Source organism: Hemitrygon akajei, chromosome 16, assembly GCF_048418815.1.
Source record: "Hemitrygon akajei chromosome 16, sHemAka1.3, whole genome shotgun sequence".
NCBI lineage: Eukaryota > Metazoa > Chordata > Chondrichthyes > Myliobatiformes > Dasyatidae > Hemitrygon > Hemitrygon akajei.
The window spans coordinates 87,303,366-87,326,898 of NC_133139.1; the positions used below are offsets into that span (position 1 = coordinate 87,303,366).

Sequence of the window (23,533 nt, forward strand, 5' to 3'; positions counted from 1 at the left end):
AGGCTCTGCTTTAGGCTTCTTCCCTCTGCAGTGGCAGAGGAGTCAGGCCAGGGCCTGAGCTACCGCTTTGGACCCAAATGTCCATAAATAACAAATTGATTCCAAGACTTTGGCAGTTTTTTAAAAAAGATTTTCTTGCTGATAAAAAATGAGCAGGCAATTTATTGCAACACACACAAAATGCTGGTGGAACACAGCAACCCAGGCAGCATCTATAGGAAGAAGCACTGTCGACGTTTCGGGCCGAGACCCTTCGTCAGGACTAACTGAAAGGAAAGATAGTAAGAGATTTGAAAGTAGGAGGGGGAGGGGGAAATGTGAAATGATAGGAGAAGACCGGAGGGGGTGGGGTGAAGCTAAGAGCTGGAAAGGTGATTGGCAAAAGGGAAACAGAGCTGGAGAAGGGAAAGAATCATGGGACAGGAGGCCTAGGGAGAAAGAAAGGGGGAGGGGAGCACCAGAGGGAGATGGAGAACAGGCAGGGTGATGGGCAGAGAGACAGAGCAAAAAAACAAGCAACTAAATATTGTCAAGGATGGGGTAAGAAGGGGAGGAGGGGCATTAACGGAAGTTAGAGAAGTCAATGTTCATGCCATCAGGTTGGAGGCTACCCAGACAGTATATAAGGTGTTGTTCCTTCAACCTGAGTGTGGCTTCATCTTGACAGTAGAGGAGGCCATGGATAGACATATCAGAATGGGAATGGGATGACACTTTTGGACAACTGAACATTTTTGACTGTGTCCAAGATATTTAACTGACAGATTTCATAAAAAAGATTAAATAGGAGCAATGAAAAATGGTCATAGGTTTCTTTCTGAGTATTAACTATCCATAAAGTATTTAAGTTTTATCTATTTTCAGAAGGAGGAGAAAACATTGTTAATGTGGAACTCACAGTAAGTTTGCAGAGTTACAGATGCGTTTGCGATCTGTTTGGTGGAGTTAGAATCCAAGTTCAAATCTGCCAAGCAGGTGTACACCATTCCATCGTCTGAAATACTTGGAGTGAAATTCAGGACATTCTTCAATGGACCATCATCCGGGAGACCTGGGTCCTCTGTGGAAATATTTTGAACTACCTCACTCCCTCTGAGCCAGGTGAGTACGAGTTTGTCCTTTGGATAGACCTTCGGGCCAATGCACTCCAGCTGATATGGTTTGTAAACTTCCAGCACTTCAGGAAGTGGAACAACACTTAAGTTTCGATCTGTCAAAGGAGAATCAAGGATTACAGTAATCATTGGAACAGTCTGTATCCCAACTACATGTGAATCTTTCTACCCTGTGACATTCCCGGTTTGATGAATCCCTTAAAACCACAGCAAATGAAGAATCTTCATCTGTCCCAGTAACTGTGAAACCCAGCTATGAAAATCCATTAACCTACTGGATCCTCACACCTCCCCGTAGATCAGTGTACTACGTATCAAAGCATTGGAGTGAAATATCAGCACACTCTTAACCTGAGAACAAATTTGTTCACTCTCAAACGTTCCTTTCTCCATTTCTGTAGAACTGTCTCTGTTAAATATCAATCCCTGAACTCGTCTGAGAATGCGAAATCATTGTGGGGGAGTGAAGGGTAAATCCATTTCCCAGCAGGCCGTTCTCTACCTCACCTGATACACGACAGCATCTTTCTGTGTAATGTTTTCAAGGGATACATAATTGTATTTTGCCGCCTTTTATCATGTTATACTCTGCTATGGGATGTATTTAGAACAAGAGATTTCACTTACTGTACACTGGGACCACCTGTTTGACCTCCTTCACTTGTTTTCCTGCAGATTGACAGATTACAGTACAGGGTGCTGAGAAATCCCATTGCTGGACACTCGGAAATCGGTCTGTAATCCACTTATCACCAAGAGTGCTGTTGGGATCTGTCCCTGGTTTATATTCCATAATGATCGTTGGGTTGTTACACGTTGTACTGCAGGTCACCTCCAGAGAGTGTCCAAATTCCACTGCTGGGGGGTTTGTTTTGACTGAAACCTCATATCCATTCAGTTTACCTGCCAGAGACACACAGGGAAATGGAAGACATTTAGTGTAGTTCTGGGTGCAATTTTGATCTCTGTACCTAACGGTGGATGTACTTTCCACTAAAGCAGTGAAGCGGAGATTCACCAGACTGATTCCTGATATCGCAGACTTTCAGAAGAGAAGATATTAAGTTGACTGACCTTTGTTCACTAGAATTGGAGAGTATTGGACTGAAATGCACAGAAATATCACTGTATTTTGACAAGTTGAAACAGGATTGATGTTTGCTCTGGCTCGGAATTCTAAAAGATGGTTGGAGATTCAGGATACAAGATGGAGATATTGGGAATATTTTCAATGCAGGGTTATGGAGGTCAAGGTAATAAATCTATTTAAGAAGGGATAGACAGATATCATTATGTTCATTTGGGGATATGGGGAAGAAGCAGGGCACTGATTCAGTGCAGTTGGTTGCCTGCACCCAGCCTTGTCAATTTCCATATAAATCCAACATTTAAATATTTGCTCAGTATAATTATAGTTCTTCCATATTTCAAACAAAACAGAATATTTTCAGTGAGAATTACACTATATATATAAAAGTGTATGTCATTTGACCATAGAGTCATAGAAAAGTACAGCACAGGAACAGGCCCTTCAGCCCCTCTAGTCCATGCCAAACCATTTTAACTGCCTTCTCCCATCAACCTGCACTGGGACCAAAGCACTGCATACCCCTACTATCAAATATCTGTGGAAACTTTGCTTGAACATTGAAATCGATTCTCATGCACCAGTTGTGCTGGCAACTTGTTCCACACTCTCAAGCCCCTCTGAGTGAAGAGGTTTCCTCTCACGTTCCCTTTAGACATTTCACCTTTCACTCTTTACCATGACCTCTGGTTGTAGTCCCAACCAACCTCAGTGGAAAAAGCCTGCTTGCAGTTACCCTATCGATACCCTTCATAATTTTGTATACCTCTATCAAATCTCCTCTCAGTCTTCTATGTTCTAAGGAATAAAGTCCTAACCTATTTAATCTTTCCTTATAACTCAGGTCCCCCAAACCCAGCAACATGCTTGTAAATTATCTCTGCACTTTTTCCAAACTTATTTATATCTTTCCTGTAGGTAAGGTGAACAAAACTGCACAGAATTCTTCAAATTTGGCTTCACCCAATGTCTTATACAGCTGTAATATAACATCCTTTCTCTTGTACTCAATACAACTGTGGTGATTTTATTTTTGAGGCAAAGACATACAAATTAATAGAGGAAACCATCTGAAGGAATATTGGCTGAGCATCCAAAAAAGCACACAACACTGCTTGCAGAGACTGCAGACGTAGACACTTTCTTTTACAATATAGAGCTGTACAGAACAGGAACAGGCCCTTCAGCCCATTGTGTCTGCACTATACTTCTCGCTGCCTCAGTAAAGCAGCCAACATAATCAAAGATCCATTGAGCATAAACACTTGTTTGTTTCTGCTCTCCCAATGGGCATGCTATGCTTGGTAACTCCAGAAACTAATTGAGTAAAGCACGTGGGAGCCGGGATATTTGTCTGCTGAGTGTTCCTTTTCCCTTTCCTTTTTAGCACTTACATACGTTACAGTGACATAATGACGTGTGCCATTCACAAACGACTTACAGGTAACCCATAATGAATTATGTAAACAAACAAAGAATGCTTCATCAGATAATACATTTGCTATTTACAGTTACCGCCACATTTACAATGTTGTAAGTTTTCTTGTTGTTTTGTTTACCACTTTGAATCACAGTGGATTTAATTTAATTTGGCTCTTTTTGACACTGATCCACAGAAAGACTCTTTTGTGTCAAAATGAAAACAGATCTCTTCCAATGATCTAAATTAATTACAAATATAAAACACAAAATAATTGATTGGACCATTTAACTAATGATGTGACTTCTAAAACCAATTGGCTGCACCAGTGATGATTTAGTGTGTCATATTAAAGGGGGGGAATCCTTATACAATCAGATGATTTTGTTTTTGGAGACGTATGCTGTCAAGGTGTTTCAACTGATTGCAGTAAAAATACACCTGTATCTGGAAGGTCCAACTGCTGGTGAGTCAGTATCCTGGCAAAATCTACACCACGAAGACAAAAGAACACTCCAAGCAACTCCACAAAAAGGTTATTGAAAAGCACATTAGGAGATGGATACAAGAAAATTTCCAAGTCACTGAATCTCCCTTAAAATACAGTTAAGTCAATCATCAAGAAATGGAAAGAATATTGCACAGCAGTAAATCTGTCCAGAGCAGCCATCCTCAAAAACTGAGTGACCGTGCAAGAAGGGGACTAGTGAGGGAGGCCACCAAGAGACCTATGACAACTCTAAAGAAGTTACAAGCTTCAATGGCTGAGATGGGAGAGACTGCGTATACAACAACTGTTGCCCGGGTGCTTCACCAGTCACGGCTTTGTGGGAGAGTGGCAAAGGGAAAGCCACAGTTGAAACAAAAACTCACATAAAATCTTGGCTAGAGTTTGCCAGAAGGCACTTGGGAGACTCTGAAGTCAGCTGGAAGAAGGTTTTATGGTCTGATGAAAGCAACATTGAGCTTTTTGGCCATCAGACTAAACACTATGTTTAGTGTAAGCATAATACCATACATCATCAAAAACCCTGAAGCATGATGATGGCTGCATCATGCTGTGGGGATGCTTCACTGCAGCAGGCCCCGCAAGGCTTGTGAAGGTAGAGGGTAAAATTAATGCAGCAAAATACAGAGAAATCCTGGAAGAAAAACCGATGCAATTTGCAAGAGAACTGTGACTTGAACGAAGATTTGTTTTCCAGTTAGACCCGAAGCGTAAAGCCAAAGCAACACAGGAATAGCCTAATAACAGCAAAGTTAATGTCCTGGAGGGGCCAAGTCAGAGTTCAGACCTCAATCCAATTGAGAATTTGTGGCTGGACCTGAAAAGGGCTGTTCACTCATGATCCCCATGTAATCTGACAGAGCTTGAGCAGCTTTGTCAAGAAAAATAGGGAAAAATTGCAGTGTCCAGATGTGCAAAGCTGATAGAGACCTATCCACACAGACTCAAGGCTGTAATTGTTGCAAAGGTTCACCTACTAAATACTGACTTGAAGGGGTGAGTAATTATGCATTCAATTATTTTGTGTTTAATAATTGTAATAAATTTACACCAATTTGTAGAAATTTGTTTTCACTTTGATACGAAAGAATTTTTTCTGTTGATCAATGTCAAAAGAGCCAAATTAAATCCACTGTGATTCAATGTTGTAAAACAATAAAACTTGAAAACTCCCAAGGGAGGGTGAATACTTTTTGATAGGCACTGTATATTCAGTATACTATATAATACAATGACTATATAGGCATCCACAGCATAATAAATTTTAGGACGCCCAATTCAAGCCTAATGATTTAATCACTGTGGAGGATTTCATACTCTTGTGCGATTAAGTCTTCCCTGAGAAGAGGGTCACTCTGCTTGGCTTGTGAATTTTGTGACTATCAGACAATCTCAGGCTCTGGTCCTCCTCCATGGTGGTTGTGAGACTTGACTCTGGACACCTTTCTTCTCTAACAATTGACTCTGCTCTCCTCAACTGATCGAACATGTCATCTCCAGGTGACACCAGACACAAGCCCACTCTGCAGGAGAATGTTCCAGTTCTGTCCTTAATCTTTCTAAGTACTTACTTTTGATCATCTCTGTTGTCCCTCACCAGGACAGCTTGTTCAGGAATGAAACATTAAACCCTCAATTTGTCTCCGCTGCTTGTCCTGCATACTCCTTCTGAGACTGGGTTTGAGAAAATCCAAGCGTGAGCACAAGGGACGTCCCAGGAAAGCAGAGCTGGTGAGTTGTTGGTTTTGAACTGTGCTGCATTGCGATATGCAAAGAGACAATTGTCGAGGTTCTGATTCAGTGTCCTGTGTTCTGATGACATTGCTCACAGAGCGTTCTTTAGATTCTGGACAAAACTTTGCACCAAACCATTTGTAGCTGGGTGGTATAGTGCAGGTGTAATACGTCTTATTCCATTCATTTTCAGGAATGACTGATCCACAACAAACTGTGCTCCATTGTCACTGACTAAGTATTCTGGAACAGCAGTCTTGAGAAGAGGCTTCTCAGCACATCAACAGTGTGCAAAGCTGCAGTGGAGGCCATTGGAAACACATCTGGCCACTTTGTAGCTGCATCGACCACTGCCTAGAAATTTGTGCCCACGAATGGTCTGGCAAAATCCAAATGAAGCTTCTGCAAGGGCAACTTAAACCTTCTGTCACCTTAAAATTATGACACTTCCAACCTGGGTGGAACACTGATTCTCTGCCCTATGTATCATGTTGCCTCTCAGCATCCGATGCTCTTGCCTCTCCTTGTAGATAATACACCACAATCCAGACAACATTCTGATGAATCTCTTATGCACCTATTCAAATCTTCTACATCCTTTTTCAATGAGGTGACCAGAGCTACACAAGTATTCCAAATATAGCCAAACCAATGTCTTGTACAGCTGGAACGTACCTGTCAACGTTCATGCCCAGTGTTCCCACCAGTGAAGGCGAGCACGCTTCACACTGTCTTTCCTGCCCTTTCCACTTTCACAGAGCAAGAGACGTCCACCCTAAGATCCTGCTGTACATTAATAATCTCAAGTGTCCTGTCATTAAATGTATAATTTCTCTAGTCTTTGACATCCAAGAATGCATTACCTCACACTTATTTGCCTAAATTTCCAACTGATCTCCTGTAACTCCTGCTATACCCTTTGACAATGTTCTTCACTCTCCAGTACTCCATCAATTTCTCTGCAAACTTACTGATCAGACCATCCACATGCTCATCCAAGTTATTAATTTATATTACAAACAAGAGATCCCTGGACTGACAGAACACCAACGGGCACAGTCCTCTAGTCAGAAAAGCCCCACAACCATCCATCTTCTGTGATGAAGCCAATTGTTTTCTCTTAACTATTTGAAATAACCTCTTGTGTCTGAAGGTCAAGGCTACCTCTCAGATTGGTCCGTAGATCTATATGTTGGACAGGGAAATTGATTTTTTGAAGAGCCACAATGAGAAATTCCGAGTAAGTTTTACATCAAAAGGGGAAGGAAGTTGTTTGTTTTTTCCACTTATTGTGACAGAGATGTTTCAGGTAACTACCATCTGATGAACAGTCTTGGCCCAAAATATTGACTGTTTATTCTTTTCCATAGACACTGCCTGGTCTGCTGAGTTCCTCCAGCATTTGGAGTGTATTACTTTGATTTCCAGCAGTGGCAGGTTTTCTCTTGTTTTGTGATTCAACTATAGACCATGCCCAATATCCCTAGAGCTGTTTTCTTGAACTGCCTCGGCTCTTCAGGTGAAGGTGGGGGTCCGAGTTCCAGGATTTATACCCAGTGATGATGAAGGAATGGCAGAATACACTCAGTGGACAACTTTATTATTTAATCCCGTACAACTGCTCATTAATGCAAACATCTAATCAGCCAATCATGTGGCAGCAACTCAAAACATAAAAGTTGGTAGACATGGCCAAGAGGTTCAATTGTTGTTCAGACCAAACATCAGCATGGATAAGACATGTGATCTACGTGACTTTGAACGTGGAATGATTGTTGGTGCCAGACAGGTGAGGTGAGGGCCTCTGTTGGTCAGTGTTGACCATGAGTGCTGCATGTCTAGATATTCAAGCCTGGTCAGTATGATATGGAGAGCAAGCTGTTGCCCATGTAGCAAGCTGCCCCTCTCCATGCATCTGATAAACCCAAAGGAACCGATACAGTTTGGTACAGAAGTGTTTCAGGAGCTGCCGGTCACCATTGAACTCAATGTAGCTCTGGCTTAGGGACTCCAGCTCCGGATTTTTCCCTTCCCCATGAGCGGGTGTAGCCACAGGAAGGGCTTAAATATCTTGGAAACTGCTGATCTCTTGGGATCTTCACTCACAGCAGTCTCTAAAGTTTACAGAGAATGGCATTAAGGACAAAAAGAAAATCAAGTGAGCGGCAGTTCTGTGTGAAAATGCCTTGTTAATGAGAGAGATCACAGGAGAATGTCTAGTCTGGTTCAAGCTGACAGGAAGGCAACAATAACTCAAGTAACAATGTTACAACAGTGATGTGCAGTAGAGCATCTCTGAACGCACAACTTGTCAAACCTTAAAGTAGGTGGACTACAGCAGCTGAAGACCACAGACATTCACTCAGTGACCACTTTATTGGGTACAGGAGTTACCTAATGAAGTGGCCAGGGTGTATCTCCCGGTCAGAATGACGTGTACCCAGGTGGGGAATGTACCAGCGTTGGTAATCCCACGCACCAGCTCCCATGTCCCTTTTTGTGATTGGTGTGGCACCTTTGGGTGGTGGTGTTGGTTAAGAAATTGGGGAAGAAAAAGCTGCCGGCAGCCTCTTCCATCTGAAATGAAACAGAAAATGCTGGAAACACCCAGTAGACCAGGAAGCACCCGGGAAGGAAAAATAAAGTTAACATTTCTGGTTGAAGACCTTTCTTCATTTCAGATTTCCAGGAGTTGAATTTTTTAAAAAAATGTTTCTTCCAGCTGCTCCAAAGCCCTTGGGGGACTCCGGGAAGGGAATTTGTGAGGGATTTGGTGTCGTGCCAGAGCAGAATGGTCACATAGAGACTCCGGTGATTGCAGATGCGGGAACCTGGGACAACAAACTCAGCGGGTCGATCGCTTCTGTGTCGGGAAAAGGAACTGACGGCGTTTACAGAGGAGACCTTGCATCAGGCGCGTTATGGTGACTGGTCAGACTGTTATATCGGAAGGAAGTACAGGAACTCGGGCTGTGTGCACTTTGGTGGCTATTGCAGTTTTACACAAAGATACGGAGTTGTAAACTGAGCCAAAACCGGATCCGCGGTCAGACTCAGCCCAGCGCACAACAGTGATCGAGTGTAGAGAGTACTGAAAGAATAGTGACCAGGGACTGAGAAACGGAATGAAAATGCTTCTGACCTAATGAGTAAAATTATGAGATATATTCTTAAATTTAAATTTTCATGCATCTATTTTGCTCGGTGACTAGTTTTCATTTCTCTCTTCTTTGCCATTCTTGAGCGGAATTCAAGTTAACGTAACATTTCAGTTTTACCAAAATGAAGATTGCGACGCGACAGGAAACGAGATAAGGTCCATGTTTAATAAACCACTCAGTAGCGCACAATCCGAAATACACAGTATGTACAGTTACTCTCCAACGCTGCGCCATTGGTCATAATTAAAACCACGTTACCTACCTGTTACCACGAAGAGTAAAGCGAAAAGGTAAATCGACCTGAAATACATAATAATCCAATCTAAAAAAAAACGTGGTCCGAATGTGGTTATTTTTTTTTGGAAAAACGTCCCGAAATCAACGCGAAGAGCGAGCACTGATCTTCTGCTTGGCGGCAATCAGCGATGTAAGAGGTGGCAGCGCTTCCGGGATGGAAGGTTCCGCGGACTTCCCCACCCCCCTCCCCACTTCGGGCCGTGACTAGGGATCTTTTTTTTTAACATTCGTACACCTACACTTGTTGCGTAACTGCCGATCGACTAGTAAAAGTTGGGTTCATGAACACCTTGTTCTTCTGGAGCATCACAAGTTGTGCCTTGTGTAAAATGCGCAGTTTGTTATACAGTTCAACTCTCAGTATCAGTTCCGAATCTCATAATTCTCCGGTGCAGCGTCAACTTCGTCCTGGTATTGCATCCCCAAGACCGTCACTAAAACTAACCTACCTCCACTGCAGAATTTATTTTGAATATCAACGTGAGTGGAGGCCTTCTTTCTGCCATTGCGGGGGAGTCAGAAGACATTTTTAGAGTTTGTGTAGGTGCCTCAACTGTAACATTCGGGGGTGGAATGTACATGGGGCCGGAAGTGTTTCAGATTTCGGATTTTTTCCGGAGTTTGGAATAATAGAATGAAATAGATTGTGAAAACCTTCATTTCCGACTCTGAATTTATTTGCTGCATGTAAGCATTCCTTGTCGAAACTTGTTCAGTACACATGTTTCGATGCAGCTGTTCGGCATGCTAGATTTTCATCATCCAGATCTTCGCAAAATCACCAATGAATTTCTCTGCTGCTTCGTGATCAGCAGATGCTTTATCGCCACAAATCTTCAAACAATTTAATGCCGTGCCTTTTCTTATATTTCTGCAACCAACCTGCTTTATATGCACAAATGCCTTCAATTTTCAATTCGTCCTGATAAAACTGCGCTTGTTTCATGATCAACGTACCGTTAAGCGGCGAATGCTCACTCTGACGCTGACGAGTCCACTCTTTCAATACAGGTTAAAGATCTTCATTTTTCTTTGGCTTTATATAGTGTTTTCATTAACTTTGGTTCATTACATATGTGAGGTCACTTCTCAAAGCTGTCTGTGATGCGCAGAGTCATCTGCCTCACCTGGGAACTTTCCTAGCGCCTTGCAGAATTTTCCATTTATGACGTCCAGTCACCTCTCAAAACAATTTCAGGTTCCGGAGGTTCTCAGAGTTTGGAATTTTGTATAGGGGGGTACTCATCCTGTGGTTGGTTAGAACTATACTGCCATTCTGCAGAATGAGAGGTCACTCTGTGTTTGGCATGTGAAGACTGTGTGCTGGACTTCCTGTCAGTGTGGTCTTTTAGCTTCAACCATGCATACTTTACTTTTCCCCCTCCCTTCTATATTCCTTCTATCTTCATGCTGTTTTCTCAGTCCTGCTGTAAGATCTTGGCCTGAAATGATGACCATCACTTTGCCTGTTGAGTTCTTTTAGTACTTACTTTTATTTTTGCAACCAACCTGCTTAAAGTTCACAATTTCCTTCAATTTTCAGTTTGTCATGATAGATCTTTTCTTGTTTCATGATCAGAATACCGTTAAGTGGTGAATGTTCACTCTGACACTGATGAATCCACTCTTTCAATACCCAATCAAGATCTTCATATGTTGGGGAGGGTTTAAACCAATTTGGCAGCGGGTTGAGAACCGGAGTGAAGGGACTCAGGATAGGACTGATGGTAAAAAAGGCAAAGATAGCATACAGTCAGACTGTCAGGAAGGGCAGGCAGATGATAGGATGTAACTGTAGCCAGCAGGGATGCAGAATCAAAAAGGGTAGCAAATGCAGTACTCAATGCGCATAGTATAGGATGATCTTGTTGCAATGTTACAGATTGCCAGGTATGATGTTGTGGCCATCACTGAATTGTGGCTGAAGGATGGTTATAGTTGAGAACTGAATGTCCTAGGTTACACATTGTATTGGAGGGATAGGAAGGTAGGCGGGAGGGGGGGGGGGGCTGGTGGCATGGCTCTGCTGGTAATGAATACCATCAAATCAGTAGAAAGATGTGACATAGGATCAGAAAATGTTGAATCCTTGTGGGTTGAGTTAAGAAACTGCAAGGGTAAAAGGATTACAGTTATATATAGACCTCCTTACAGTAGCTGGGATGTGGACCACAGGAAATAGAAAAGGCACGTCAAAAGGGCAATGTTATGATAGTCATCGGAGATTTCAACATGAAGATCGATTGGGGAAAATTAGGTTGGCAATGGATCTCAAGAGAGAGAGTTTGTTGAATGCCTAAGAGATGGCTTTTTAGAGCAGTTTGTTGTTGAGCCTCCAGGGGATCAGCTATACTGGATTGGGTGTTATGTAATGACCTGGAGGTGATTAGAGAGTTTAAGGTAAAAGAACTCTTACGAGTCAGTGATCACAATACGATTGAGTTCAGCTTGAAATTTGATGGGAAGAAAGTAAAGTCTGAAGTAGCAGTATTTCAGTGGAGTAAAGGAAATTACAGTGGTATGAGAGAGGAGTTGGCCAAAGTAAATTGGAAAGAGATGCCGGCAGGGATGACAACAGAGCAGCAATGGTGTGAGTTTCTGAGAAAAATAGGAAGGTACAGTATAGATGTATTCCAAAAACAAAGAAATATTCAAATGGCAAAATAGTACAACCATGGTTGACAAGGGAAATCAAAGCTAATGTAAAACCGAAAGAGAGGGCATACAACAAAGTAAAAATTAGTGAGAAGACAGAGGATTGGAAAGCTTTTAAAAAACTACAGAGAACAACAAAAAGAATTATTAGGAGGGGAAAGGTGAAATATGAAAGCAAATTAGCAACAGTAAAAGCTTTCTCAAGTATGTAAAAAAAAGAGAGATGAGTGGATATATGACCGCTAGAAAATGAGACCGGAGAAATAATAACGGGACAAAGAGATGGCAGATGAACTAAATGAGTATTTTGCATCACTTTTCACTGTGGAAGATACCAGCATTGTTGAAGTGTGTGAGGGAAGAGAAGTGAGTACAGTTACCATTACAAGGGAGAAGGTGCTTTAAAAGCTGAAAGACCTAAGGTTACATAAGTCACCTGGACCAGGTGAACTGCACCCTAAGGTTCTGAAATAGGCAGTGGTAGAGATTGTGGAGGCATTAGTAATGATCTTTCAAAATCATTAGACTCTGGCATCCTGTCACTCCACTCTTTAAGAAAGGAGGAAGGCAGCAGAAAGGAAATTATAGACCAGTTAGCCTGAGCTTGACGGTTGGGAAGGTGCTGAAGTCAATTGTTAAGCATAAGGTTATTGGGTACTTGGTGACACAGGACAAGACAGGACAAAGTCCACATGGTTTCCTTAAGGGAAAACCTTGCCTGTTGAACCTGTTGGAATTCTTTGAGGAGATTACAAGTAGGATAAATAAAGGAGATGCAGTGGATGTTGTATATTTGGACTTTCAGAAGCCTTTGACAAGGTGCCACACATGAGGCTGATTACCAAGTTAAGAGCCCATGGTATTACAGGAAATTTACTGGTATAGTTAGAACATTGGCTGATTGGTAGGAGGCGAAGAGTGGGAATAAAGGATCCTTTTTCCGGTTGGCTGCCAGTGACTAGTGGTGTTGGGACTACTAGCCACTATATCAATGAATTTGATCATGAAATAGATGGCTTTGTTGCCATGTTTGCAGATGATATGAAGATTGGTGGAGAGGCAGGTAGTGTTGAGGAAACAGGTAGGATGCAGAAGGTACTTGGATAGATTAGGAGAATGGGCAAGAGAGTGGCAAATGAAATACAATGTTAGAAAATGCATGGTCATGCACTTTGGTAGTAGAAATAAATGTGCAGACTATTTTCTAAACAGGGAGAAAATCCAAAAATCTGAGATGCAAAAGTACTTGGGAGTCCTTGTGTAGAACATCCTAAAGGTTAACTTGTAGGTAGAGTCAGTGGTGAGGAAGGTAAATGCAATGTTAGCATTCATTTCAAGAGGTTTAGAATTCAAGAGCAGGGATGTGATTCTGAGGCTTTATAAGGTACCAGTGAGGTCTCACCTTGAGTATTGTGAACAGTTTTGGGCTCTTCATTTAAGAAAATATGTGCTGGCACTGGAGAGGGTTCAATCTGTAGTTAAGAAAGCATATGGTGCTTTGGCCTTCATCAATTGTGGAATTGAGTTTAAGAGCCGAGAGGTAATGTTGCACTATATAGGACCCAGGTGGCATAGTGGCATCAGCACCAGACTTCAGAGCAAAGGCTCATGAGTTCGAATCCAGCTGGCTCCCTTGCACGCTTTCCATCCGTGCTGTGTTGAGCATCGAGCTAGCAACTCGGCCTCGTAAAAACAAGAAAGCCTGCTAAAGAAAATGCTGTCATGACAGTGTCCCGATGATTCCACTTGGAGGTAAGGGCTTTCTTCTTCTTCAGACCCCACTTGGATTACTGTGCTCCTCTCTATGTGGAACCCAAAGAAAGGATGCTGCCTGGATTGGGGAGCATGTTATGAGGATAGGTTGAGTGAACTCAGCCTTTTCTCCTTGGAGTGACAGAGGATGACCAGGGTAATGAAACAGTCTATTGTGCACGTTGGACATAACGATTTTCCCGTCCGTTCCTTCTCCAATGATTTCTCCCCAGGTGCCATTGACTCCCAACCCCATTCCACGTCCACTCAGTCCCGCAATCTATGACCTCTCCATTCTGGTATCTTCTCCATCCCTTTTCCGCTGAACAAAACCTTACTCTCGGGTACACAAGAAAGAAAAACATTCCCCTCCTTGGACGCACACATTCTAAAGCCCCTGTTATGATTTACCAAGGGTAAATCATGCTTGACTAATCCATTGGAGTTTTTCGAGGATGTAACCAGGAAGTTAGACAAGGGAAATCCAGTGGATGTAGTGTACATCGATTTTCAGAAGGCATTTGATAAGGTCCCACATAGGAGATTGGTGGGTAAAATCAAAGCTCATGGCATTAGGGGGAAGACATTGACATGGATAGAAAACTGGTTGGCAGATAGAAAGCAAAGGGTAGCGGTGAATGGGTGTTTCTCGGATTGGCAGGTGGTGACTAGTGGGGGCTTGGTATTGGGACCACAGATGTTTATGATTTACATCAACGATTTAGATGAAGGCATTGAGAATAACATCAGCAAGTTTGCTGATGATACTAAGCTGGGTGGCAGTGTGACATGTGATGAAGATGTTAGGAGAATTCAGGGTGACTTGGATAGGCTGGGTGAGTGGGCAGATACTTGGCAGATGACGTTTAATGTGAATAAGTGTGAGGTTATCCACTTTGGGAGTAAGAACAGGAAGGCAGATTATTATCTGGACGGTGTAGAGTTAGGTAAGGGAGAAATACAAAGAGATCTAGGAGCTTGTTGATGACCTTGTTCATCAGTCACTGAAGGTGAATGAGCAAGTGCAGCAGGCAGTGAAGAAGGCTAATTGAATGTTGGCCTTTATTACAAAGGGAATTGAGTACAAGAGCAAGGAAATCCTCTTGCATTTGTACAGGGTCCTGGTGAGACCACACCTGGAGTATTGTGTACAGTTTTGGTCTCCAGGGTTAAGGAAGGACATCCTGGCTGTAGAGGAAGTGCAGCGTAGATTCACAAGGTTAATTCCTGGGATGTCAGGACTGTCTTACGCAGAGAGGTTAGAGAGACTGGGCTTGTACACGCTGGAATTAAGGAGATTGAGAGGGGATCTGATTGCAACATATAAGATTATTAAGGGATTGGAAAAGATAGAGGCAGGAAATATGTTCCAGATGCTGGGAGAGTCCAGTACCAGAGGGCATGGTTTGAGAATAAGGGGTAGGTCATTTAGGACAGAGTTAAGGAAAAACTCCTTCTCCCAGAGAGTTGTGGGGGTCTGAAATGCACTGCCTCGGAAGGCAGTGGAGGCCAATTCTCTGGATGCTTTCAAGAAGGAGCTAGATAGGTATCCTATGGATAGGGGAATCAAGGGATATGGGGACAAGGCAGGAACCGGGTATTGATAGTAGATGATCAGCCATGATCTCAAAATGGCGGTGCAGGCTCGAAGGGCCGAATGGTCTACTTCTGCACCTATTGTCTATTGTTATCTCTAGTCATAACGCAAGCACTGCTGCTACAGAGAAGCTGTTATAGTTTTGTCTTGTTTGTGTTAAGGGAGCTCTTGGAACCTGTGTTGTGCAGTTTGGAACTTGATTGAACGATCGAGCACTCTGCTGTGTCCTGACAGCAGAGATCAGAGACAGAGACCCAAAAAGGACCGAGAGTAGGAGCTGACTCACGGAAAAGACCAGAGACGGGGCTCGGGGTCATGAATTTCTCCATCTCAAAGCAGTGAGGAAGACTGAAGCACCAAGCTGAATGCAGTGGTTGCCGGCGATCGTTCCCAACAGAAGCCACTGAGGCGACCATGTCAGACGCAGCGTGGTCACTCTTCACGGAAGGACTGGATTCATGTGGCCGCTTGTCTCCTATGCTGACGGAAAGATGCGAGTGAGGGGTTGGGATTGTAACTGTGGTTGCTTTTTTTTCTGCAGGAGCAGTGTTGGGGATTTGTGGCTATTTTATTTCCTGTGGGGGAGGGGTGGGTTTTTGGAGTTTTGCTCGTTTTCTTTCATTTTCTTTCTCGTGCGGGGGGTGGGGGAAGATGGAGTTGATATCTTTCCCTTCAACAGCTCCCACGGTCTTCCTGCATTTCACGGTTATCTGGAGAAGACAAATATCAGAGTTGTATTGTATACACATACTTTGACAATAACATTAACCTTTGTACCCTTTCAACTTTTGAACCTTTGACCACGTGAGTTTCCTCCGGGTGCTCTGGTTTCCTCCCACAGTCCAAAGGTGTTCTGGTTGGTAGGCTAATTGGTCATTGTAAATTGTCCCATGATTAGGCTAGCATTAAATTGAGGGATCGATGGGAGGTGTGGGTCAAAGGGCTGGAAGGGTCTCTTCCATTCTGTAGCACAATAAATAAATAAATACTCTCTCAATGTTGTTATGGAGAGGCTACCGAAATGAAACAGTAGGATGTTTTAAGGTGGACAGAAACTTTCAGGCGTTGATGCTTCCTGCTTCCTTTGATCTTCCAGGTGGTTGAGATCAAGGATTTGAAAAATCCTGAGGATGGAATAGAAGGTTATATTGCCAATGATGTGCAGTAACAATTATGGTGATTCGACAATTTTTTTTTTGGAAATCCTGATACTCCACTATCTGGAATGCAGTGTATTTGGCCAGGGGCAAGGGTCGGGAGTGCAGCCCAAAGTAGTGGTCCAGGTCGACCCACTATAGGAATGATGTTTAGGCTTTGGAGAGGGTGCAGAAGAGGTTTACCAGGATGCCACCTGGTTTATGGGGCATGTGCTATCACGAGAGGCCGGACACGCTTGGGTCGCTCTCTCTGGAGCGCCGGAGGCTGAGGGGAGATCTGATAGAGGTTTATAAGATTATGAGAGACATAGAGACAGGGAGCGTCTGTTTCCCAGGGTTGAAATGTCTAATACCAGAGGCCATGCATTGAGGCTGAGAGGGGGTAGGCTCAAAGGGGAAGTGAGCAGTAAGTTTTTCACTCAGAGAGTTGTGGATGCCTGGAATGCACTACCTGGTATGGTGGCAGAGACAAACACTTTAGTGGCTTTTAAGGGAGATTTAGATAGGCACAAGGAGGTAAGGAAGATGGAGGGATGTGGGCATTGTGTAGATAGGAGGGATTAGTGTTTGGGTGTTTTTGATTTGCTCTTTAGCTGGTTTGGCACAACACTTGTGGGCTGAATGGCCTCTTCCTGTGCTGTACTGTTCTGTGCGCTATTAAGTTCACTAGAAAAGATATTATATGATTGTGTAAATATATAAAAGCTGAAATAAAATTGTTTGGATATTAGGAGTAATATCCAATAGCCCAGCAAATTCATTTGTCTGCCACCACCAAATTCCTGAAGGTGCCAAATTATTGGAATATTTACTGGAGTTTCTGTATGCCAGAGGCGGAGGAGGTGAACATTTTATACAACAGACAATGTTGTGCAAACCTAGCAGACGGGGTGTTCTGATGATGTTGGAATTTCTTTCTTTCTTTTTTATTAATTTTTGGGATCTGGGTGCTGCTGGAAAGTCCAGAATTTAATACCTTTTTCTAATTAACCTTGAGAAAGTCTTGCAAGACACCAACTGAAGCCGCCGTGATTTTTCCAATAAAGGCATCCCTTGACACCCATTTCAGATTGATCACCTGGAGGGACAGTTGAAGAGAGCAGTGTTTATATATGCCTGCTCCCCTTGTTCATACTGGTACAGGGGTTGCTGTTTTTGGAAGATGATATTGAGGTAGTGTAGGCGAATTAGTGCAGACAGCACTAATCATGAATGATACGACAAATAACAAATAGATCATGAACATCTAGTAAACAAGAAGACAAAAAAGAATTATTTCATTCAATTTTCTGGATCTGTGGAGGAGCTGTTGTATTCATTTTTGCTAGATCTAGACCAGCAATGCCAGCATTAATTGTGCTTACGAATGTGGCGTTGAGCCAACTTCTTGAACCACTGAAGTCCCTCTGGTGAAGATACTCCCAGAATTCTGTTGAAAAAGATTCGAGGACTTTGACCCAGTAACAATGATATCTCTTCTGTGGCCACTTTATTAGATGCACCTGTACACCTGCTTTGTTCATGCAAATATCTAATCACCCAATCACGAGGCAGCAACTCAATGCATGAAAACATGCAGACGTGGTCAAGAGGTTCAGTTGTTGTTCAGACCAAATATCAGAATGGGGAAGAAATGTGATCTAAGTGACTTTGGCCATAGAATGATTGTTGGTGCCAGACGGGGTGGTTTGAGTATCTTAGAAGCCACTGATCTCCTGGAATTTTCATACACGACAGTCTCCAAAATTCATAGAGAATGGTACAAAAAACAAAACAGAAAAGAAACATCCAATAAATAGTAGCTCTTAAAGCAAAGACACATTGTTAATGACAAGAGAATAGCCAGACTGGTTTGAGCTGATGGAGAGGTGACAATAACCCAAATTACCACTGCACCAGGATGCCACCTGTACATCACTGTAACTCTTCTGTACATCACTGTAACAAAGTTATGAGCATTACAGTGATGTACAGAAGAGTATCTCTGAATGCACATCACTTTGAACTTTGAAGTGGATGGGCTACTGCAGCAGAAGACCACAAACATACACTCAGTGGCCATTTTATTTGGAAATTCCTGTACCTAATATAGTGGCCAGTGAGTGTATTTCCAAATCAGATGGAGCGTGACTTGACAGAGGGGTTGGGTATCATCCTGCTGATGGTGTTCCCAAGCCCTAGTGCCATTATCTGCTTGGTAGCAGCCATGGTTGGGAGATGACAGAATAGCTCAGGCATTTTGTAGATGGATCAGTCTGTGACTGGTGGGGAGAGTATCAGTGTTCAGAGTGGTGAATGTGTGGCATTCAGGTGCGCTGCTGCATTTTCTTTCTGTTTTGTGGCGGTCTGTACAGTGTAACAATATCAGGTTAAATATTCTCTGATATTAAGTTGAATCATTTGAACCATTTCTCAAAGTCTTTAACGCAATACTCAATACAAAGATATCTTGATGTTAATCACTGACTTTGTCTTTGAAAATTAGCCCTGAAGTGCATATTTGGACCAAGTCTTTTACAAGGGTTGAAGCATTGCAATATGTGATACTGGAGAGTAAAAAACTGTGAATTACATTAAGTATATGTTTACTAAACAATTAAATTAAATAAGTAGTGCTAAACTAGAAATAGAGAAAGTAGTGGGGTAGTGTTCATGGGTTCAATGTCCATTCAGAAATTGGATGGCAGAGGGTAAGAAGCTGTTCCTGAATCATTGAGTGTATGCCATCAGGCTTCTGTACCTCCTTCCTGATGATAGGAATGAGAACAAGGTATGACCTGGGTGATGAGGGTCCTTAATGATGGACACTGCCTTTTTGAAGCATTGCTCCTTGAAGATGTTCTAGATACTACGGAGGCTAGTGCCCATGATGGAGCTTACTCAATTTACAATTCTATAGCTTATTTTGATCCCGTGCAGTAGCCGTCCCCCACCCCACCCCACCCCCATACCAGATGGTGATGCAGCCAGTTAAAATGCTCTTCATGGTGCATCTATAGAAATTTTTGAGTGTATTTGGTGAGAAACCAAACCTCCTTAAACTCCTAATAAAATATGGCAGCTGTTGTGCCTTCTTTGTAGCTGCATGGATGTGTTGGGCCCAGGTTAGATCCTCCGAGATGTTGACACTCAGGAATTTGAAACTTACCACTCTCTCCACTTCTGATCCCTCTGAGGACTGGTCTGTGTTCCCTCATCTGACCCTTTCTGAAGTCTATAATCAGTTCTTTGGTCTTACTGACGTTGAGTCCAAGTAATTCTTAGTGGTTTTTACAGTTTAGACAGTAATTTGATGGATTGGATTTGTCGGAGTGTTGACAGGACAGTGTTGCAACTCTACTAGAGCAGTTTGACTGGAGACACAGCTAGTCCCGAGTTGAAACACTCAACATAACAATCAGGATGTTATCTGTTCCATAACCTTTGCTACATTCAGTCTTCTTGGCCATTTTATACAAAAAGGACTGAATCAAATTGGGTAAATCTGGATCTCAGGAGGAAGGTGAAATCCATTTGACACTATGGATTAAACATGGGAGCAAATATTTCAACCTTGTCTTTACCACTCACACACTGGACCCCACCATATCTGCCCATGGGAATATTCTTGAAGTCTCTTTGCTTTAGAAAGCTGATTAGCGGCCACCATTATTCATGGTTAAGACTGGTAGGATCACAGAGTTTAATCTAGTTTGTTGGTTGTAAAATAGACTAATTCTGTGTAGGCCACACTTGTCTTTTGGTTAGCTAGGTTGAGGTCTTGCTTTTAGCTATGCCAAATGCTGCTGCTGGCTTGCCCCTCTGCATTCCCCACTGAAATCCTGAATTCTTAGTAATGTTGGAGTGAAGGATATGCTGGACTGTGTCGTTACAGATTGTGTTGGTGGAATCTGTTGCCACGTGGAGGCCAAGTCATTGGGTATGTTTAAGGCAGAGTTTCGTAGATTCTTGATTAATCAGGGAATGAAAGAATATGGGGAGAAGGCAGGATTTTGGGGTGGAAAGGGAAAGTGGATCAGTCATGATGAAATGGCAGAGCAGACAAAAATGTCGGGGTGCTCGACAAAGCAGTCCCCCCAATTTACAACGAGTTTCACCAGTGTAGAGGAGGCCATATTGGGAGCACTGGACACAATAGCTGATTCCAGCAGATGAGCAGGTGAAGTGCTGCTTCACCTGGAAGGACTGTTTTGGTGCCCTGGATAGAGATGAGGGAGGAGGTGTAGGGGCAGGTGCAGGACCTCGGCCACTTTCAGGGAAAAGTCTTGGGAGGGATGTATGGACAAGACAATAAAGGAGAGAGTGATCCCTGTGGAAAGCAGAGGGGGGAAGGTAAAGATATGTTTGGTGGTAGGATCCCTTTGGACGTTGTGTAGAGATGGACGTGTTGGATGCAGCCACTCATGGGGTGGTAGGTAAGGGCAAGTGGAACTATCTTTGTGAATGTGGTGGGTGGATAGGGTGCACACAGATGTTTGGGAAATGGAGGACATACGAGCGAGGGAAGCATCAATCATGGAGGAAGGGAAGCTCTGTTCTTTGAAAGAGGAGAATATCTCTTACGTCCTGGTCATAGTTGGGGCAGAGATAAAGGAACTGAGAAAAGGGAACAGTATTTTTCACAGGAGGCAGGTTCAGAAGTGGTATGGTCAATATAACTCGGTAGGTTTATAAAAGATGTTGGTTGACAGTTTGGCTCTAGAGATGGAAACAGAGATCAAGAAAGGGGAAGTTGGTGTGGGTGGAGTTTGGAGGCAAAGCTGATGAAACTGATGAGCTCAGCATGGTTGCATGAAGCAGCACCAATTCAGTCATCAATGTAGCGGAGGAAGAATTGGGGAGTATTAACAGGGAAGGCTTGGAACAGGGACTGTTCAATGTGACCAATGAAAAGATTGGCATAGCTGGGGCCCATGTGGGTGCCCTTGGCAATTTCCGATTCTGAAGAAACTGAGGCAAGCTGAAGGAGAAATTGTTGAGGGTGATTAGTTGAAACAGTTTAATTTTCTCGGCCCAAAACATTGACTGTTTATTGATTTCCCTGGATGCTGTCTGATCTGCTGAATTCCTCCAGCATTTTGTGTTTTTCCTTGGATTTCCAGCATCTGCAGATTTTCTCATGTTTGCTGTTCAAGAGGGAGCTGCGTCACATGACAGCGAACTTCGCTGAGCTGCAGAAAACAAGCGGCCACTGCAAAAGGAGAGACTGAACAACCAAAAGACACAACCACTAACCACAACCACTACTTGCTCGTGTCTACACTGCACCAGAACATGTGGATCCCAGATCAGCCTCTTCAGGCACCTGAGGAACCAGCAAGGAGAACCTCTTGCTCGACTCGAGTGATCACACAACTCCTCTGTCTACAGTCCGCTCCATACACTAATCTTGAATCAGTTCACAACCTCAAGCCGTCTCCTGCAGAGTTCAAACCCAGACACTCTGTAACAGTGAGGAACTTCTCTGCCTGATGAGCAATGCAGGCAGGAAGGCTCCAGGGGCACAGGTAGAAAAGCCCTGGGGTGAGTTACAGATCAGCCCTGTTAGTGTTCTATTTCCTGTGCACGAAAATGGAAGATAAGGAAAATATGGGTAAAGAAGAACTTTGTAAAAACAGCTCAGCTCTCCGGATTGATTGTGGTGGCAGCCATGTTACTTTATGTGAATTGTGACTTACTTACTGCCCATTACACCACTGGTGTTTAGAGCAGAAATGAAGGTTTTCCACCTCTGGCGGTGTTCAGGGCTTCCTTCATCATGTCAGGAGCTTCCTCTCGGTTTTCTCTGCTGTCGGTCACACAAGTCCCAGGTGGTGACTCAGGAATACCGTTGGACTCAGATGTAGAAGGATTCTTCACTGCTGTCTCTGGAACAGTTTTGTTTTACAAGTCAGGGTTGTTGGCCCTGAGCTGAACCCCTGAACCTGGAGAATCGGTGGACCACTCTTAGTCTGGCCTCTACCCTTTGACCTGCTTGGCATGGGTGACCGACCAAGAGCCAAAACATAAAGCCCTGACTCCTGCCAACATGGCTGACTGCATTATTGAGGCACAGAAGCCTCAAACCACAACAAGATGTGTGCATTGTGAATAAGATATCAACATAATGGATCTTCACTAATTTGAAAATATAATTCCACTTCCTTCACACAAGTTTCCTGCCTTGACATGTATATTGCTCAGGAAATGTGAAGAAATCAGGTAGGTCAGCCTCCATGATGCTGCCCTGAACAGGAGAAGGGTGTTTCTGCTGGAGCTGCAGGCCTCTGTAACCTCATTAAATTAATCACCTTTACTGGAAATCATGACACAGTCTTGTGGTTTTTCTAAGAAAAGTAAAACGGATACAAAATGAGCAGCCCTTCTCAACGATACCTCACGACATCTGTCCTCTGATAAACGTGAAACCCAAACTAACAACATACTGATTCATCTGTCAGGAGGGATTTCAGAGCAGGTCTGGTGCCTTTGTTTCATTGAAGTCCAAGTTCAGGTAAAATTTGGTTTACCCAGTGAAGTGTTATTTTATACAGTCAAGTGAGAGGCTGTGTCAGGATGCTGGAGCAGGGATCCAGTCACAGACCCAGTACTGTGCACACAGTGATATAAATGAGTAACAAATCCCAAGATACAAAGTCGGAGTCAAAGTTCGGGCAGAGATCAAAACATCCAGCGAAATCCAAAACCCAGAATTGGGAAACAGGCGAAGTTAATATTCAGACGGCTAGAGCACAGATACAAATGTTGAAAAGGCTCAGGAAAATTCACTGGCACAATCTGGCAACAAATAGGTGAAAACACAGGACTGAAATACACGGAGCAATGAACAGAGAGGCAGATGACAGGTGGAGCACAATGAGACACAGGTGACAGAGAAACAGGTGAGAGACGGATAGTCAGTAATACAGGAGCCGGAGTAGAGCAGGAGCGGGGACAGGAGCACATGGGGCATGAAAACAAACGAGCACATGGCAATAAAACCCACAGACTGACGGCTAGGGGGAGACACATGAAAAGACAAAGATCAACTGGAGGTACTGACAGGCTGCC

General features: G+C 43.2%; 1 protein-coding gene across 2 annotated transcripts in view; it reads right to left on the reverse strand.

Annotated features, from left to right (window-relative positions):
- The window catches only part of LOC140740262 (vascular cell adhesion protein 1-like), a 73,025-nt gene that overhangs the window by 20,932 nt on the left and 28,560 nt on the right, over positions 1-23,533 (reverse strand). The window contains exons 1-3 of one of the 2 annotated variants that reach the window (XM_073069380.1): positions 9,288-9,444; positions 1,743-2,018; positions 899-1,210 (exon numbers count right to left, since the gene is read on the reverse strand). The exons of the other annotated variant lie outside the window; for it this stretch is intronic. Of the exons in view, the coding sequence (XP_072925481.1) occupies positions 899-1,210; positions 1,743-2,018; positions 9,288-9,336 (637 nt within the window). The 5' untranslated portion in view covers positions 9,337-9,444. Of the gene's footprint in view, positions 1-898; positions 1,211-1,742; positions 2,019-9,287; positions 9,445-23,533 lie in introns of those variants that run through there. 2 annotated transcript variants of the gene reach the window in all.